This window comes from Melospiza georgiana, chromosome 1 (assembly GCF_028018845.1).
Source record: "Melospiza georgiana isolate bMelGeo1 chromosome 1, bMelGeo1.pri, whole genome shotgun sequence".
Taxonomy (NCBI): Eukaryota; Metazoa; Chordata; class Aves; order Passeriformes; family Passerellidae; genus Melospiza; species Melospiza georgiana.
In genome coordinates, this window is record NC_080430.1 from 23,923,698 (window position 1) to 23,944,389 (window position 20,692).

At 35.7% G+C, this 20,692-nt stretch overlaps 1 protein-coding gene across 1 annotated transcript in view; it reads left to right on the forward strand.

The window, feature by feature from the left end:
• The window catches only part of AKAP9 (A-kinase anchoring protein 9), a 106,006-nt gene that overhangs the window by 77,759 nt on the left and 7,555 nt on the right, over positions 1-20,692 (forward strand). The window contains exons 27-43 of the mRNA XM_058033603.1: positions 502-621; positions 3,613-3,789; positions 3,899-4,003; positions 4,404-4,556; positions 4,818-4,997; positions 7,936-9,015; positions 10,006-10,146; positions 10,518-11,003; positions 11,412-11,475; positions 12,195-12,313; positions 13,082-13,273; positions 14,070-14,258; positions 14,897-15,041; positions 15,792-16,008; positions 16,986-17,136; positions 18,016-18,684; positions 20,392-20,591. Coding sequence (XP_057889586.1) covers positions 502-621; positions 3,613-3,789; positions 3,899-4,003; positions 4,404-4,556; positions 4,818-4,997; positions 7,936-9,015; positions 10,006-10,146; positions 10,518-11,003; positions 11,412-11,475; positions 12,195-12,313; positions 13,082-13,273; positions 14,070-14,258; positions 14,897-15,041; positions 15,792-16,008; positions 16,986-17,136; positions 18,016-18,684; positions 20,392-20,591 — 4,388 coding nt within the window. The remainder of the gene's footprint in view (positions 1-501; positions 622-3,612; positions 3,790-3,898; positions 4,004-4,403; positions 4,557-4,817; positions 4,998-7,935; positions 9,016-10,005; positions 10,147-10,517; positions 11,004-11,411; positions 11,476-12,194; positions 12,314-13,081; positions 13,274-14,069; positions 14,259-14,896; positions 15,042-15,791; positions 16,009-16,985; positions 17,137-18,015; positions 18,685-20,391; positions 20,592-20,692) is intronic.

Sequence of the window (20,692 nt, forward strand, 5' to 3'; positions counted from 1 at the left end):
GTAGGTTCCAGCCCAAGAATTTAATAACATTTTAAAAGTTGAAAATTGATTTGAAGTGCTTGCTTAAGACAGCTCTGTATTTCAAGCAATTTATAGTTCTTTTGTTCTGATGGCTTTTCATATATTAACCCATAGGTAATTTCTGGTTTTAATTTCTATTTATTATTTGTTTATTTATTAAAGACAAATCGTAGGGAAGAAATCAAAGAATATTTGCTTGCTGTCATTTGTGTAGTGTACCTGGAACAGAAGACACAAACCTTCCATTTTTGTGAAATGTTACTTGATGTGTCTGTGCTGTGCTAATTTTTTGATTAAAAATAGGAAATTTATTGCCCCAAATTATTAAGATGTTAATGGTATCTGCAATAGGTTCTGCTACCTTATAAATTCTGATATTACTATTACCAGCCTCACATGAATGGAAGTTAGAAGTGATGACACTTAACTTGGATAGTTTTTAAATCAAATGGTGTATCCACATAATACCTTAAATTTCAGGAGCAAGCAATTGACCGAGAGCATGAGAGAGATGTATTCCAGCAAGAGATACAGAAGCTGGAACAGCAGCTTAAGATTCCACAAAGGACTCAGCCTGTCAATGAACATCAAACCAGAGAGGTAACACATTTTGTTACTTGTACTCAATCAATATAAATGACAAGTTGACAGCTTTTAAGATACTATATTGAAGCTATTTTATGGTGTACCTACTCTGCGTCCATTTGCAGGGCAGGAAAGTAAAAGCCCTGAGATTGAAGATGTTGCAGGAAAGTGGTGGAATGGTGTTTTGGGGTTTTTTTTAGGCTGTTTGTTTTTAGTAGCAGACATACAGAAACTTCTTGACTTTCAATAAGGCTTTCTCTTGTAACTTAACTTAGAAAAACCACTGTTCTCAAGAGTTTGTGGAAACGTTCAAGCCTATTTTAGCAATTTTACATGTTCTCACAGGTTTTTTTGACATCCTGTTTTTATAGCACATGTACACTACTTAGGGAATCAAGTTACTGAGATTTAACACCTGTTGGCACTGAAACAAATGTAGTGACTGTAGAACAGCAGCTCAAGGGAATCACAGAAAGCTCTTAGACTCAGCAAAATCAAGAATTGTCAGCAGTGTAAATGCTATCTGTAATAATGCTTTTGCAGATTTTTTAATGAACTGTTAGTCAATTAAGTTACATTTTATTTTTTGTGAGTTTTCTTGTGTGCTGCTTTTTGATCAAGGCTGGTACTTCTGCATGATTTTCTTGCTTGATTTTCAGCATTAAAATGCCCTCTTTTACATTAGATAGTCATTTTCAAATCAAAGTTCTAACTGGAGTAGTTCAGTTGCAGTCATTTAATTCTTAAATATTAGCAGTATTTAGTATTCTGTATTATATGAAATCGTGCAAGGTGTCCCTGCCTGTGGCAGGTGTGTTGAAACTAGGTGACCTTTAAGGTCCCTTCCAACCAAAACCATTTTTGTATTCTAGGCTCTAGTTTAGGACCTCAGACAGTAATAGGACATACATTTCTTATATGTGAGATGAGCGTGTCAAATTGCTTACCTATTTAGAATTTGCAGGTTTAAAACTGTGTTTCATTGGATTTCTAAACATTTTTTAGTACAAAGGTTTGTATGAAATATGACTGTTAATTTAGCACTATGGGATATGGTTGTCATCAGCCTCTGTGAACAATGAATCATCTGGAATTAGCTGAGTACGTGTTAAACAGAATATACAGAGCAATTCTACACCTGTTTCCTTCTGTTGCCAAGAGTGTGCACATTCCTCTCCTGCTGACATTTTACACAGATGGAGGTGGCTCTAGCATAATTAATTTTCCTGAATCCGGGATGTTCATTTTCAGTTCACTTTGTTACATGTCTGTTTATTATTTTTGGCATGGGTAGCATAGCCATGGAACTCCTGGTTAAAATTCTCACATTAAAAAATTCTCCCAAGAAGAGTTCAAATTTGATAGCATGATAAAAATTGTCCTGTTTGTTCAGAATCTAGATATAAAAATCATCCTGATTTATATGTACATGTACACATATGTGTACACTCTTAAGGTGGCAGATATGCTACAATGGAAATTGAAAACATGCTGTAAAGACATGCTTTAACTGTGATTAAAATTTTGAGATTTTTACTTTACTTTTTAAATTAGAATTTTTTAGTAGGTAGACAGTAAGGTAATGTCTGCAAACACCACAGATGTAGAAGCTGGTTTAGATATAGGTGATGTTAAATGTGACATGCTAGGAATTATAGATGGGATTTTCAATAATGTATTAGATTTACATTTATCTTATCGAATGCAGTACATATTCTTACTATATCATGTATTTTGATGTCACAATGTTCCTTGAAATATTTTGTAAATATAAATATTTTCATTATTTATCATGCTTTTGAGAGAGATAGTTTATTTTTCATAGTTGCATATTTTTTTAAATCCTCTTCTGCTTTGAGGGAATGCCATGACCATTTTTGGTTGATAACTAAATTTGTTTCTTACTGTTGTTTCAGCTTTATCAACTTATTCCAGGAAGGGTTGTCATAGAGTCTGCTCCAGACTTGATTTTTATTTTTCCATTTCTCTCTCAGGACTTTTCTGAGGTCACTTCAGACTGTGATGTTACTCATGGATGGATAACGTCAATAATACCATCCTGTCAGCTTTATGTTCTGGTCCTCTTCTCTCCTATCTCTTGAAATGCTTTGAGTCTTCTACCTTTTGGCTACATCGTAACTTCCTAATTGTAAATACTGAAATCAGTTTCTTGAGTGGGACAAAGATTACTTTCCCTGTCTCTTGCTCAGTTACTCAGGTCTTAGCTCTGTACATCATACTACGGATTTGTTATGCGTCTTTCTTATCTGTAATTTCAATTAATAATTTCTGAAATACAGCTAGAAGTGGATAGATATTACTGTCTCTGCTACTTTAGTTAATCTTTTAATATGTTGCTTCTGAGATACATACATTTGATATACTGAGATTGAGAATGTTCAATCCCCCATAGAAAGTGAATTTATTACATCCATGACATCTCTTTGGTCCCGTTTAGGGAGCACAGCCAAAAACCAAAACTTCCTGTCTTTTGTGATTTAAGAACAGCTATTCTCTTCAGTGTTAAAGATCCTTTGAGTTTTAGGATATTCCTGTATGTCACTAATCAGCTCCTTCTTTTGAATAATTTTGTCACAGATTTTTAGAACTATGATTTTCCTCTGAGGCAAATAGTTTCTTGACCATAGGGTCAAGACATTCCATCCATAGATGTTAAAGGCATCATTTTAGTGGGCTGCATAGGGATGTTGTGCTGCTTGCTTTTAACTGACTGCAGAGTCTGAAGGCTTCAGAAGACCAAGAGCAGATCTAGAGAGTAGGCGGTGTGGCACAGAACATACCACTTCTTAAATAATGCTGTTTGTATTTGTTGGATGTAGTACCACAGTATTCTGACTGTATGTTCTGTTTCACCTAAGGAGTAGGAGTTTTGTTATGGTAGAAAAAGAGGAATATTTTCTTCCTGTCAGAAATGCATGGTGTTGCTATTGCAAGCCAACCCTTCCAGTGCAGTACAATATAATAATCTTGCCATCTTGTCATCAGGTTGAACAGTTAACAAATCACCTCAAAGAAAAAACAGACAAATGCAGTGAGCTTTTGCTCTCTAAGGAGCAGCTTCAGAGAGATGTACAAGAACGAAATGAAGAAATTGAGAAGCTAGAATGCAGGATAAGAGAACTGGAACAAGCCTTAATCATCAGTGCAGACCACTTGCAAAAGGTATTTCTTGTTTGAAATTTATCAAGGATTTGCTGCTTTCTTATTTTCTTGAGACCAAAATAGTATGTTTTTTTAATCTGATAACTATTAGTATTATTTCTATTTATAGGTGGAGGAAAGGAAACAGTTTGGCACCATCATAGTAAAGGGAGAGTTACCTCTTGAAGTACAACTGCAAGCTGAACGAGAAGCTGTGGACAGAAAGGAAAAGGAGGTAAAATGCCTGTGAAAATGTCTATCTTTCTACTTAGATCTTTGTTTGTCAGTTTTTGCCTTTTGTTGAGGTTAGTGAACTATACAGATGAGATTTTTTTATAGAGAGACAACACTCCAAATCCCTTAGAAATTCTCTCATGATCCATGATAGTTGTTGTTCTATGTTAATATTTATGACTTGCATGAGTATTTCTGAAATAGAAATTCAGCCCAAGTAAGAAAAGCTGATTTTTTTAGTGTTGTTTAAAATTCCATTCAGTTTAAGGACTCAGAATATCACCAAGTACCAATTCTTTTGTTTGTACATAGCCAACCAGTTTACTGGAGAGAAATTTATAGCACTTAATTTTTGATATGGCTTCCTACTCCTTTTCCTGCTTCTTTTGTTGGAAACATAGGTCACGAACCTTGAGGAACAATTGGAGCAGTTTCGAGAGGAGCTGGAAAATAAAAATGAAGAAGTTCAGCAGTTGCACATGCAGCTGGAAATTCAGCAGAAGGAGTCCACTACACACCTGCAGGAACTTGAACAAGAGAACAAATTATTTAAGGTAACTGTGCAACAGAGAAGCCTAAAGATTTAGTCTCCTTCCTTCACAGAAATAAGTTCTTTGAAAATGCCAAGACATCAAATTCTTTCTTATTCTCAAGTATTCCACATTCAACTTGCCAAAATACTAAAAGGCTCATATGAGTATTTGTCATTCCATGAAATTTGTGTATTTTAATTCCTACACTTGAAATATGCATACAAGAATATGCTGAAAATGCTATATACAACTTTAATGTGTTTTTGGGGGGTTTTTGGGCAGGATGAAATGGAAATACTAGGACTAGCTATCCAGAAATCTGAAGATGCTGCCATAAAGGACCATCACTTAGTGGCTGGGAGGCTCGCTCACATCATGCAAGAAAAGGATCAGGAAATATATCATCTTCATGAACAAATAGCAAAACTGCAACAGCAACTTGAAGTCACAACTGACAACAAGGTACATTCTTCTGAAATCCATTGCAGAGTCCTATTTTCACAACGCTGCTAGTTTGAAGGGAAAAAAACACCTCCGTCCCCCACCAGTTGCATTATCTTCTATTGCCACCTTAATTTAAAAATGCAAATGCTTCTATTTCAAGCAATGCTTTAAATCTAATCTCTTTTTCCTTTTTAGTCTCATGTATGACAGCTGCTTTTTTGCTTGCTTTTCTTTTTATTTATTCTCTTTTATTTCTGCTTGAGTTCTTGTCTTAAATTCTTCTTAATTCCTTGTTCCAGTACTTCTGAATATTTAATAGTATTTAGGTAGCTGGATTCAATCTCCACATTCATTTTAGCATCTTCCCTCACATGACATGCATTCAGTGCTGCACTCCAGTGACATCTGCTGGATCATATGAGATTTTAATGCATGTTTAGCAGTTACTTCTGAGCTCCATGAGCTTGTGTGCATGTTTTGTTCTCATAGTGGTGCTGACGACATTTTTTATCCAATTTCAAGCATGGAGGTACAAACAAAATGCTATGTTTTATTGGAAGTAGAGAGAAAGAAAAAAAGAAGCAGATTTATTTTTTATTTACTAAGCTTTAGCACCTGTATCTTTCTGTTATTTTTCAACTATGTGTTTTTTTTATTATCAGCTTCATCTTTTTTTTTGCTTGCTTTAATTTTATACAGATAAAACACACTGATTTTTTCAGTGGCTGAATTTTGCATTCTGACTATTTTGAATGTTATTTATTAGTCATAAGCTTTCATTCAAAAGCAAGTTAAGAACAGGATTTCTGTTATCCCTTGGTAGCTGACTGAACATTTAGGCCAACATTCTACTACAACATATTGAATCCACTAATATAGAGCTCTCAGTGAGCTGGATAATTTCATTGAGTCTTTAGTTGAAAATTCAGTTATAGTGAAATTCAGTGAATAATGATGAAACTTTGAATTGGATTTAGGAAACTGGATTTAGGAAATATCCAGAATCCAAGAATCCGGAACAGTTCTGCTCTATACAATGACCCCAGTAACAGACTTACAGTTCTTGCCTTGAGAAAAATACCTTGGATTCAGTTATAATTAATTTTGAGGAATTGGTTCTTCTCCTGTTACATGAAGCTTAATTTTCGTAATTTCATCCTCTGACTTGCTTTTATTTTCCAGGACATGAAATCATTACTCTGCTTGGTTATGAGAGCATTATTAAATATTAATAGATTACTCTTAGGTTAATCCCTTTTCTAAATCCCTTAGACATCTTCATTCCACTAAGTGCTTTTCTTTTAGTTACTGTATCTGCATTCTATGGGCCTTTGTTCCATTATGTTATCAAGAACAGAAACTGTTATGCTGAGTTGATAGCAGTCACCAGGATCACTGTGCCTGTGGCAGTGGGGTTGAGGCTATATGATGTTTAAGGTCCCTTCCAACCCAAGCCATTTAATGATTTTATGACTCATTCAGATTTTATTTAGTGTTTCTGAGCTTTCTCTAGTCTTAGGTTTTTTAATATTAAGTTCTTGGTTGGCAAACCAGCCTTTCTAATTTGTATGGTCCCATTTATTTTTGTACATATTATGCTTATTACAGAGTCATCTTATTATTATACTTAACTAACGAAGTGTAGTGACGTATTGAGTCATAAAGGAAAAAACATGGCTATTTGAGTAATGAGTTAATCATCTTTCATTTTTTCTGCATGTTTTTTTCATATTTGAAAAGACTCTAATAGAGTTCTTACCTATTTCAGATACCATAACTGATTTGATTTTATTTTATTATATGTTTTCTGGATTATTTTTGACATATATCTTCTTCTGCCTTCTGCATTTCCACTGTAGAAGCACTGTTGACTTCAGATCTCCAAACATTCACTTTAAAAAAAATAACTTTTGTTTCTTAGCCTTACTACTTACAATCTTGTCTGTCTTTATTTTGTCTTCATAAAGATAAATTTTTTATCATTCTTCTACACTAAAATGAAATTTTCTTCCACTGCAATTTAACAAGAAGGTTTTTTAACAAATTTTTATTCCTTTTGCTGACACTTTTTTGTTTATTGAATTTAGACTTCATCAACACCAGTCGTTCCATTTTTTGTTTCTACTCATTTATTAGGAACCAATATAAGATGTCTTCTCTTTTCTGCAACATAAAGTCATCACCTTCATATTTGATCAGTTACATAATTTTATTAATTTCTTAGAATTTTGATCCCTTTACACAGCGTCTAATTTCAAGTGTCTGTAGAAGTAATCTAGGAAAGTATTATTCTTATTTTATTCATGTTTTCATGAGTCTGTGATTTTTGTTTGGGTAGTCATATACATTATCAAATGAATACTTCTGTGACTTTGTCTCTTTTTACTTTGATTTAAACTGTGGCACAAAGAAATTATTGTGCTCTGGGTCTGTGTGTACTATTTGCCCTGCATGTTTGTGTGCACATTTGCATACATGTGTGCATGCACACATAAACACACAAACACATATTTGGAATTGTGACAGAAAATGTCACAGTCAACTGATAGGTGTTTTCAGTGGTCTAAGATTAAAAAGCATGTTACATTGGTATTTTTCAACACAATTAGTAAAAGGTCTATTTGTATTTAAAATACATATTCATCTAAATTGGATGTGTCTTATATAAGCAAATATTTGCTTAAAATTCAGTGTTCCCTACCTCTGTGAATGTTACAAATGCTTTCAATTCATCTGATTCTTTAATACCTATTTTTCAGTTCTTTAAGGTCTTGGACTACTTTCTCAGTCCTATTTGAAGATGTCTCAATTCTCGTTAAAGCTTTAGAAGAGACATCATGTTGAGAAATCATTGAGAACTTTCTTTTACAAGATCTTTCAAAGTTTGATTAAACTGTTTCTGGGAAGTCCCGGACAAACATCATCGTGGTGGTTTTGTTTGGCTTTTTTCCCCCAGGTTATTGAAGAGCAAAATGAGCATATACGGGAGCTTGAAGCCCAGGTTGAATGTCTGAAAAGTGATCAAGAACGTGTGAAGAAGAAAAACGATGAGGAAATAGAGCAGTTGCATGATGTAATTGATAAGCTTCAGCAGGAGCTGGCAATTATTGAACAAAAGACACCAACAGATATTGCTGGTTTTCAAGAAGATGCTGACAGTGCAAAACACATACTTGAAGCAGTTCTGGCAGAAAAGGAAGCTTTGGAAAAGCAAGTAGAAAACATAAATGCAGAGGCGTCTCAAGCAAAGAATGAGCTTGAGGAAACAAAGTTAAAAATGAGCCAGTTAAAGCAAGAAATAAGTATCTTAAGAAAAGAGCATGCAAGTGTAACAGAGAAATATAAGTGTGCACTGGTCCAAGGTGTTAAGTCAAAACCAGAAGACAGGGGCAATGGAAAAATGGAACAAATGAAAGGAGACTTATGTCAGGAGATAGACTTGCCAGATCAGTCCCAGCTTAGGACTTCAGATGAGAATGCAAAAGTCACCATTAGCAAGGTGGACATACAGCTGCAGCAACTTCAGGCATGCATTAAGCAAAAAGATTCAGAACTGTGCCAGTGCTACAATGAAATAAAAGACATGAAAGAGCAAAGCAAAGCTGAAAAAGAAACACTTAAGAAGAGGATATTAGAACTGGAAAAGACACTAATGGAGAAAGTTGCTGCTGCTCTTGTGAGTCAGGTTCAGCTGAATGCAGTTCAAGAGCAGAGAAGATTCATGCAGGAAGCGTCAGAGTGTGTAGATGAAGCAAGCAAGAATACCCAAACAGAGGGTTTGAGTGATAGAACTGAAAATGAGACAGAATCAAAATTATCACTCTTAACACAGAGGCTTAGTGAGATGGAAGACCAACTGGCAATGGTAAATTGTAGCTTGGAGCTAGAAAAAGAAAATGTAAAAGTTGCACAAAGGGAAGCTACAATGAAAGAAGAGAGGTTCTTAGAGCTTCAGCAATTGCTAGAAGAGGTTAAAGAAAAACATAAAGGAGAGATTCAGAAATATATTAAGCAAGAAGAAATGCAGACCTATCAGGTAAATAGACGTCATTTTCTTTTCTCTTGTTTTCACTAAAACCTGTTCTTTTATGTAAGTGTAATGAATGAAATGGTTCTTAATGAGAATAACTACAGGCATATTCTGCTCTGTGTAGCACTTTCATTTCTATATTACTCCTACAGTTACAAAGAAGGGAAGGATGTTATTTTAGGGGAACCCCACTATCAGTTTCCATTGTGTAATAAAAATACCTTACCTTTTCATGATTGTGATGTGGTTTTGAATTTTGGACATAAAATTTCTTATTCCTTCTTTGACTTGACATAGAATGGAATGTAGTACACTTTTACATGGTGTGGATGTAGAGACATAAAAATTAAAATTATAAAGTGTCTAAGACACACAGGACTCAGAATGATAAGAGAAATGATACCGATTTTCTATACAGGTGTTTTTGGGATGGAAGTTGTTTATTTATATATGTTTTGATCTTGATTTGTTTTCTTGTTTTCCCACCGCAATTCCAAAGCTATTTCCCTTAGTGGCTTTTCCAATATTCATTTGTCCAGATTTCCATGCAGCAGTGGTTTATTGCTTCTCAATTTAGAGCCATCAGAAACCAAACTATGTTTGATAGTCCAAAAATAGGCTTGATGTCTCTGAATGTGAGAGTTTCGGAAGTCAAGGAACCTAGTACTGGACAAGAAAAGATTCTAAGATCTTTCATCCAAATACAAATTTATTGCATGTCATAAATGTCTTATAAGTTAAATAATATTATAATTTCCTACTCTCTGTTGACCTTCCTCCCTGTGCGGTGTGGTGTATCCAATTTGTGCTTGAGTTCAGTGTAAGATAGTCTTTCCTCCCATGGTCTTAGTCTTATCTTTTGGAAGCTGTGTTAACCCAAATTACATACATTTGTTTTCCCCTTTGGTCTTTTCACTTTGTAAGTTGGTGTGAAAGTGATCAGTGCTATTAAAACTTGAATCTTTACCATTTTCCATGTTTTGTGTTGCCATATAGGTAGAAGCACAGCTCATGAAAAGTCAAAAAGAAAAAGTGCTTATTACTGAACTTGAACAAGTGAAAGAAGAGGCAGCTGCTGCTAAAGAAGAACTGAACAGTTACAGAGAAAAGGCAGAAAAACTTCAGCAAGAACTAACAGTAAGAACCAGAGTGTTCCATATTGTATTTAAATAAAATAGCTGTACATACATATTCTATACTGTTAGAATATGCATGTTATAGTTTGGGATTTTTTTATCTTTTACTGAGAATGCCACCAAGAAAAGCAGCCACTCAGTGCCTACAGTGAGGGGAACAGAGCTGAGGCTGTAGATCAAATATTCACTCATTGCCAAAGTACTTGGTTTTACTACAGTGCAACAGTGGATCTAGAGCTGTATTTCTGAGGAGATAATATGTGTTACCATGTGTCATAACTGCTTTAAAATAGAACTAAACTGAGCTGTAATTGGATTTTAGCTGTTTGAAGTATTTAGAAGGATTGCAGTTGAGATTCTCCATATTTACAGGTAAAAGAGGAAAGTCTGATGCATCTTCAGGAAGACCTGTGCAAAGTCAAAGAGAACCTGGTTCAAGCAGAGGAGAAGCTTGCAAGTTACCTGAGAAAGAACAAAGAAATGGTGAAAACTGAAGGCAAGAAGGATGCAGAAATATCATGTGATTTGTCAGCCAGTGGGTCTACTCTAACTGGAAACAGCTCCTCATCAAAAACAGACAAGACTGTGGAAGTCTCACCAGTCCTTGTTAAAAATGCAGAAATCCAAATTGATTTGCAAAATGAATGCTCTTCAGAAGAGATTGCAGAGATTGTAAGAGAATTTACTGAAAAAATTGACCAAATGCAGGAGCTCCATGCTGCTGAAATCATGGACATGGAGACAAGGCATATCTCTGAGTCTGAAGCATTAAAGAGAGAGAAGTTTGTTGCAGTACAAGTATTGACTGAAGAATGTAATAGTTTAAAGGAAGTCATAGAAACTCTACAAGCCAAAGAAGTATGTATTTTATTTTATAATTACTGAAATATTTCAGTTCAAGCTTTTGCTTTTGCTACAGAAATTCCCATATAAAATCTGTAAAGTGTGAACCACCACATGCTCAGTAAAAAACTCTAAAGTGTTCTAATGTTTCCATGGCCCTAGGAGAGATTGTGAACCCCTTTCTCAGCGCTGAAGTTTGCAAGTGTGCTCAACTATCAGTTGTTTCCTTGTGCTTCTGCCTTGAACCTGCCCTGCTCTGGGAAATGTAGGTCACCCTGTGGAATGCCATCTCTCTCATATTCAGTTTTATTGCTTCGATTGCAGGGGAATTGGTTCACATTATTTCCTGCTCCTTAAGAGTTTCTCCCTTACTGAGAGTGGATGAGGGGTTAAAGAATTGATTGTTTTCTTTTCCAAATACAGAGAATCCCAGTTTCTGGATTAGCACGTTCTCCACCAGATCAAGCTAGAGATGGAGGTTCTAGTGGTAAGAGATTTGTTTGTGCAGATTTCAAACAGCATTATAAATTAAATCTGCTTGTTTGTTATTAAGTTTACCATTAAAGAGTTTGTGTTCTAAGAAATCAAAACAGCTACTGCCCAGCTTGAAGCAGAAGCCTGTTGCACCGGCAAAAGGTTCTGGACATGCCATGTCTGTTAACTTGGTACAAAAGGAAAATGTCTGGAGCAGAGATGGGTTTTAGTTGAGGCATCAGATGCTAATTATTTTCCTTTCCATAGGAGTTCTGTATCCTTCTTAGCTATTACATGATCTCTTCACCATAGCTTCATCATCTCCTGCTAGTATTTAAAGCTACAACTCCCTTGCAATGGGAGATGATGACAGAGATTGACTTCACCAATGAAGTAATGAAATTATTCAAGTAATCCTTGACATAGGCAATGCAAAGCATATTAAGAGGGGTCATTTGGCACTAGTGTTTATGCAAGTAGTTGTTTGTCTTGTAAAATAAAATAAGGATTTTTAAGTTTGGTTGTGGTTTTATTTTTTAGTTTTGTTTTGCTGTTACTTCTCTGAAACAGAAAAAGAAAAATTATAAAACAGGTAGTCTCCAGGCTTAGAATGAGCCCTTAGTGACATGCAACTACCTGTTAAAACAACAGATAAAAAATAGTTTTCTGATGCCTGTTCTTCAAAGCTTCACAGTAACCTAGCTTTCATGTTATTCTCTCCTTTTATTTTAGACTCCAGTTCAGACTGGAGTCAAGGAATGTATCTTGCTCAGAACCAGGGATCTGACACGATATCTGAAGGAATAGATGAAGGTGAAACTTCAACAGATTTACTCCCAAAAAAAATTAAGGTAAAATATAGACTCAATCTTTTTTTTAAGGAACAAGAGTGATACTACTGAAAGTTGAGATTACCTTCTGCTTGATCATTTATAACAGAGCCATTTAGATAAGTTTTAGTGTTGACTATTTTAATACATCTTCTCACAGTGATGTGCATTTTTGCATTTCAAATTAGGCTAAATATGAGTTTTATATCTGTAGGCTTGTTCTCAGTTATGATTATGAGAAATAAAAATAGAAAATAGTTATAATTTGTTGCAATTTAATTGTATTAACAATAGTGTCGTGATCACATGTTACACAATTTTATTGATTCTATTTTTATAACTGTGTTATGAAAGCAAATTTTTTATTATAAACAGTAAGGGTATCATGCTTTAATTACATTTTTTAAGAAGTATTTTGTGACAAAGCCCTAGCTTCATAATAATTTCAAAAAGTGAATGGCAGAGCTCACCTGGAAGCCTTCCCAGGACTGTTTTGAAAATGTTAGTTTCCTTTAGTAGCTATTTTAAAAATAAAAAATTGATTTGACAGATGTACACTGGAAAATTTTATTTGAAACTGAGGAAAATTATAACTATTTAATAAGTTTCTTTGTGACACATATAAAGGACTGGGTGACTCTTCTGTCCTTGATATGAGGAAGTATAATTTCCTTATCCTGATCAAATTAGAAGTACCAGCTTTCCAGTACTTTTTAAATATTGCAGTTGTTATTGTTGTTATATGTTGTTATTACTGGCCTCACTGATTTCTTTTTGCTTTTATTGTAGGGTTTGCTGAGAGCAGTCCATCATGAAGGCATACAGGTGCTGTCTCTCACTGAATTTCCATATAGTGAAAAAGATGTGTCACCTCATAAGCAAGAGCCAGAATCTTGGCTAGAAGAAAGAAAAGCTTTCTTAAGCACCATCTCATCTTTGAAAGACCTAATTGCAAAAATGGAAGTTCATAGAGAAGCTGAGGTATAAAAAATATTGTAAGATTCTATCTGAGTAAAAAATAATTTATTTTAGCCTTCTAAGGCGCATCCACTATTCAGGCTTAAATGCTTAAATATCCTATTACAAGGTGAAGCTTTTTAAAATGTGCCATAAAGGTGCATATTGCACTTAATGGGATTACAGCTTATATTTGTTCTTCTGTGCATTGATAACTTTTGACTGTATAGGTCCACCTACTAAGAAGAATTGTATTTTGAAACATGTTCCAGTAGCAGTTTAAACAGAATTTTTAATGCTGTTATTTATTGGCTCATTAATCAGTAATCTGTTAAAACTTTTGCTTGTTAAATTACCCCAGTTAGACTCCTGGATATATGCAGGTAGTTTCTATTACTTCAGCATTTTCTTTAGCATGCAAAGTGGGCAGATGAACTTCATGTCATTTAAAATGAAATCTTTTTCATACACAGTATCTGCACAATACCACATAGCTTTGTGAGAGCCTAGGGAAAGACATGTAATATAAGAAAAATTAAAGAGTAGTGTGATATAGTGACATCAGTAGTAACTGCACAGGGCTAAGTTTTCAGTTACAAAAAGCTAATTGCCTCCATCGAAAGCAAAGCTAAAAGTTTATGATTTGTGAATGCAGAAAAATTTGTGATGTGTACAGTAAACACATCCATTTGGACGGGTGAAATTTACACAATTATTAAGAAAAGCTAAACATTCCACTGAAAAACACACACTATGCATAGAAATTATAATGATGTAATCTTCCCATTTGTCTCTTTAAATTGTTTTTGTACCACTGCAGATCTATGCAAGTACTGAATCTCCTGAAGGTGTGTCAGACTGGCGAGGAGAACTTCTGCATGCCATTCAACAGCTTTTTGTGAGGGAACAAAATGTTCTCCTTGCTGCATTTCAAACTGAACTTGCAGAAATGGGCACAAGAGATGCAGTGATGTTGATGAATCAGTTAGAGCACAGACTACAAGAGCAGGTAATATAAACTGTACTGTAGTCAAAGTGTTTGTCTACATTATTTTAATTTTAAATTTATAAATCCATTATAAATATATGTATTAATGGTAGTTTTGACAGTCTAAGGATGAAAACAAAGTCAGACTTGCAGAAAGAACTGGTGTCTTTTAAAAGAAAAATTATGTGGCATGGGAAAGAAACTTTTGGGTGCACAAGGTACAGAATATATACAGCCTGCAGAGATCAATTTGCATTGAGCACAGTTGTCCTGAGCTTGATGTCATTAAGTTGATTAGAATTATGTTGCACTGTCTAAGAGAAAAGGTAGCTTGTTTATACAAAATAATTTGCAAGAAGAGAAAGTGTTAAGGCTGCTATGGGACAGAGGGAAGTCAGTTACCTCCTCTGGAACATGGAAGGATTAGTGAGAAAATGCAGTTTGCCAGAAAAGTAATAGCAATTTTCAGTCTGTAATTTTGATGCCTAGAAGAGAACTAAAAAATAACAAGTAGTTTTTCCAAATATTCTAATACTGACTTCATTGAAGATGTTTTGAATATATGTGGACTGTGTATATATAAATAAATGTGATGTCAACACCATAGTTATTCTCATAAAAATTGGAGTTTTACTTAGAAATCTTTCTAATGCTAATAGGCTACTTACCAGAGAGCAGCAATGGACAGTCTTCAGAATGCAGACAGAAGAAGTTTGCTGATGGAGATTCAAGTATTACATGCTCAGATGAACAGTAAGAAAAGTAACCCCAAGAGAGAGCAAGAGATTGATTCAAAAAGCCAAGGTGACTTCTGTGGTAATATATGTCTGTTTCCAAATGCTTTCAGGGCAGTACTCATAATGTTGTGAGTGACAAAAATGGTGACTTTCTTTAGTCTCTGATTTTGATGTGTGTTCTGACCATGCATACTTTTCATCTTCTTCAGTCTTATTTAACTACTTTTGCAAAAATTAAGATAGTCTGTGTTCCTATGACTTATAGCAAACTGAAAGTGATACAAAGTTATGTTCAATTGCTATAAAAATGGAGCTTGAATTTTAAGGCCATTTTCCATGTATATGCTTCACTGTTTAGGTTCAGCAGCTTTGAAATTATCTAAGTTGGATAGTCAGTCATAATGCAGAAACTAAGAAGGAGTTAGAGTGAAGAACAAAAGGTTCAGAGAACAGGTATAGTTTAAAACTAAGTAAAGCTCACTGTCAGTGTTTAGTTAAAAATATTAGGTCAGAATACATATATAGTATAACTAACTTAAATTGTCTTAATCATTATCCAAATGATGCATATTGAAATAGTTGTGCACATCTTAGAGCCTTTAAGAAATAAAGAAGTTGAAGTAATTTCTTCAAAGTATGAAAGGTATTCAAGTATAAAAGTCATGGGTTTGCTTTTATTGTGCTACTGAAAGAAAATACTATTTTAAAATATCACTCTTAATAATTGCCTAATAGTGGTCATGCTCTGGCTAGGAGAAGCTTTGCCCAAACACAGTTTTTCATGAAGTAATTTCCATTTGAATGGTGCTCTTATTAGAAATGGAGTATAATATGCAGCAGAAGCAGTTGCAGATTCTGGAGATGCAAGTGGAGCTCCGGAGTATGAAGGACCGAGCAGCAGAGCTTCAGGAGCAGCTGAATTCAGAGAGGATGATGGGCGCAGAGATGAAGAATGAACTTGCACAAGCCAAACTAGAGCTTGAAGCAACCCTTAAAGCACAGCACAAGCACTTCAAGGACCTAGAAACTATCAGGTGTGGCTTTCAGTGCCAGGCTGTCTGTGTTGACTGTGAAGATTATCTTTGCTAATCTGAAACCATAATTCTGATTTTTCTTAAGGGTCTGGATCTCATGTAGTACAATTGCTTCTCAGTATTTCTGTAAAACCTACCTGACAAAAATAGACATTTTACATTTGACAAAGAATATATTTCAATTAATAATTAACTCTATTAGTTATCAAGTTCCTTTTAAAAATTTGTTGCATTAGGCTACGCTCTACAAGCTAATAAATAGAACATATTTGTTAAAGGTTTTTAATCTCTATGAACACTGAGAAAAAATTTGCAAAGTTAAGATGACTTTGCAAGTACTTCCATATGAAATACTCCTAAATGTTGTTTTGACATGATTGATAGCAAAACCCACAGGTTTGGCACTTGGGAAAGCCATTATTATTTATGCCTGAACCAGAGGGATGCACCCGTGAACAGTATCATAATGTTCAGCTCAGAGATAACAAATTAGGCTGGAGCTTAAATTTGGATTACTTTACATATTACTTTATAGCTTTTACAGATCATCAGGAGCAAGTTTCTTTTTCAAAACAGATACAAAATTTATTTGCAAAAAAATGAAAATTTAGGTCATAGATTTTTCCTTTTCCCCCAGTATATTTTTCCCTTGAGAAACGTGGCAGCAAGATGCACTTCCATGGCATTCTTTAAGATTTTGGCCTGTGACAGGATAAGGTTGAACACTAACTGCCTCTGAGCCCCCACCAGTGGCAGCTACAAAGGTAGCAGGGTGAACACACTTTTGTAGTTCTTGAACTGTGCAACTCTTTTGGGTTTGAGTTAGTCTTGTCTTTCTAAATAGGCTTTTCACTGTTACTCTACTAGACTAGCAGTGTTTTCAGTGCCCAGGATGGAATAAATACCAAGTAACTGACTGCATCATGATAGGATTAGAGTCACTGCCTAATGTAAAGTTTGCTCCGTTTTTCTTTTAGGACTGAAGTTAAAGAAAAAGCAGCTGAGCTAGATATTCTCAAGGATACAATGGCCAATGAACAGAAAAGATCAAGAGAGCTACAGTGGGCTTTGGAAAAAGAAAAAGCTAAAATGGAACGCAGTGAGGAAAGAGGAAGAGAAGAGCTTGAGGTATTCCATAATCCCAAGTGGTCTAGGACATCAAGGAGCATGAAAATATTCTTTTGGTTAACATTTCATCTCAGTTCACATTTTTTGTCCAATGCATGCTTCATTGTTCTGTCTTCAGCTGCAGTATTATATCATCTAGAGCTGAAGAAAAATCTATAGAAGCTGTTTGGCAAAGTGTGAAAAAGGCCTGATGCTCATTCCATTTAAATCAATAGGAATTTTACTGTGCTCTTCAGGCCCAAGATTAAAAGATTCTATAATGGCTCTCAGTTATTCAAGGGGACAGGACACTGCTGATGGCTACACTCAGCTCTCACCACAGCCTGACTCATAAAATACAGTATTTAAGAATATGATTTAAGGAGACATATTGTTTGTCACAGTTTAAAAAGTCTGCAGTTTCACCTCATGAAAATCAAACCAGGGAGTTTACTGTAGGAGAAAATGCTTCATTAGTACCTTCCTTGGTACCTCTGCAGTATTTGATATAGTGGGGAGCAGGTATCCTGGTACAAGACAAAAGGCAAAAAAGCAATAACTTCAACAGTGTCAATTTATTTACATCTTGAAATCCAAAGCTGGAAAATCATTTTCACAGTTTTATAAAGTAAAAGCAGCTGGCTGTCTTCAACTTCAGAACTACAGTTGTTTTTATCCCACTATAAAGTATGTGTTAAAAAGATTCTTTTATGAAATAATCTGATTTTAGAATAAAGACATCTGTAATGTATTTTAGTATCAGATGTAACTGCAGCATCCAGAGTATTGTCACATTACTTGGGAAAGCAAAACCTGTTAAGGCAGCATATTTGCACTTTGCAGAATTTAATGGAAAATATGCGCAAACGGCTTTGATCAATTCTTGTTTTCTTTTGAAAGGACTTAAAGTTTTCTCTTGAAGATCAAAAACAAAAGAACTTAGAGTTAAGTAAACTTCTGGAGCAGGAGAAGCAGCTGTCAAGTGATCTGCAGCAGAGGATTGAATCCCAAGAAGCACTCAGTGCTGCCCAGCTGTCACGTGAGCGAGGCCGTAGCTCTGAGTTGCAGGTGCTTCTTGAGTCAGAGAAGGTTCGAGCTCTCGAAATAAGCAGTGCCCTAGAAAGGGAAAAAGAGCTGTGTGCTCAGCTTCAAAGTGCTGAAGGTAAGGGGCAAGCTGGAGCACCTAATCCATCTGAGGAATTGCTTAAAGAGCTACAGAAGCAAATGGATGAAAAGCATGACCGTATAGTGGAGTTAGTAAGTGAGATGGAGAAGTACAAACTGGAATCTGTGCAAGTGAGACAGCAAATGGAAAAAGAAAGGCAGATTCAGAGACAAGCACTACAAGCAGAACAAGATGCTAACATAATAGTACAAAAGAAACTCCATGAACTGGAGTCCAAAGTAGAAGACCTTCAGTGGCAACTTGGAGAAAAGAAGCAAGAAGTTCATAAATTAGGGAATGAAACAAAGAAGTTGCAGGAAATAATCCAAGATCTACAGAAAAAAGAGCAGGAGGATGAAGGAAGAAGGGAAGCCAAAAGGACACCAAGCCACAACCCAAATGAGGTACAGTAGGATTAAAAGTAATGTGTAATATTGAAATATACTATTTAACTTTAATTCTTTTGCTCAATTATGTGTCAGTGTGCCTTGACTCAATCTATGAAATAGCCTGCAGATTACAGAACATGGGCACCAGAGAATGGAAAAGGGAAAGCATCCCAGTTTGCTTCCTAAAACTATTCACATGCTTCCTCCTGAGAGTGAAGTTATAGGAGTATATAAGGAGGAGCATAGAAGTGTGTAAGGAAGAGCATGAGCAGGAGAATGCATCTGGGTCTATACATACACTTTGTGTCTCAGTACAGGAGAGTGTTCCTTGCAACCAGTTGCAGGAATGAGCTATTCCTACTCAGGAATGCCCCAGGTCACTGCCCTTAATCTGTAGTTCATAAACTGCAAGGGATCTTTGAAACACCATAAGGGATCTTCCAACAGCTTCAGTAAAGAAATGAGTAAGCGATCAAACAAGCATATGTATGAATATGTGTATGTTAGCAAACAAAATAGAAGAAATAAATCAAAGTAAAAAATCAATTTAAGAATTATCCTAATTTTTAGTTGAGTGAAAGTGCTGTCTCTGTTGCCTCTAAGTTTTTCACTGTCATAAAAAAGTTAGGTGAGTTTTAAAATTCTTTTTAAATTACTTTTAGAAACTTGCTTGTAAGAGGTAAGTGTTGCTGGTGAGTGATTTGTGGGTAGTCACAGAGAGGACTGACAGGAGACTTGCTTGCCTCTTTGTTCACCATGTTTTTGCCCATCCTGTCATCATTTGTTTTACCAGTTACCTGCATGTGGAGCCAAGAAGGAAATTTTTCTTTTCATCTACTTTGGCTACTGGTTTTTCTCTTCTGTAGCACTGGAAATTACCCACATCTAGAGGCAGGCTGTTGAGTGTATTGGTAACTGTGACAGCAGCAGCCTTCCTGCCATGCTCATTTTGTGCACCTTGTTCTTGGGCACACAGGGAGCTGCCAGCACTGTGGTCAGCAGAGTCTTCTCTTGGATCAGGTTAGCAGCAGCTGTTGGGGTTTTTTCCCTTCCTCATTAGCAGATAGTCTGATCTGCTTTCCAGGACTTGCCTGGAATTTCAAACAACGAATCTGCTGCTGTTTCCTGTGACGTTTGAAACACTCTGACTTTCTTATTTGGTACTGTCCTGTAGAGGAAACAGCCAAAGGCAGAACCACAAGCTCAGGTTTCTTTGTGAGGGTTAGCAGCTCTTCCATGGCAGTGTTGGGAGGCTGGTACCTAGGAGCACCTCTTCAGTGCTCGTGGTAGCATCAGTGGTGTGCTTGCCTGGGACTGGACTGACTTCCATGACCATGGTGGTCTCTTTCAGCCCCTATTATTATGACTATAAATTTGTTACCAAAACACATAGGCCCAATTTCCCAGATTTCTTGCACAGCTGGTAAAGGAGCTGCTGATGGAAGAAACAGAAAGGCTTTGTGACATCCTGCTGAGTTTTTTTCACTGGATTCACACTGTACCTCCATGATTGCTAGCTCTTAGTACAGAAAGACACTAGACCTTTCATGAGTGATAGTTTAGTGCTACATTACAGCAGTGTTGTAGTCACACTAAATTTCTCTGTCAGAATTATCTGTTGTTCAGTTTCTGAGTATGTTTCAAAATCATATGTTTTCATTTTACAGCGCTGGATCACATACATTCTATGGATATATATTTAAAATACATGTTTCTTTCCAGACTACCTGGGATACACCCAATGACAGAACAAGAAATTGGGTTCTCCAGCAAAAAATGGAAGGAGCTGAGACGAATGAATTGACTTACCGCACACTGACGGGAGATCTCTCTGCTGCTACTGAAATTCTGGAAAAAGTCAGACAAAAGCTGCAAAATGCATCTCCAAAGCTGAAGCAGTTGGCTCGGAAAGCTGCTAGAAGGTTAGACCAGTTTTCAGCAATTTGGTTTAGTAAATAGCAGCCAGCAAGCTAATATATTGGGTTTGAATCCTAATTCACAGACTGCAGGATTTAACTGAGTT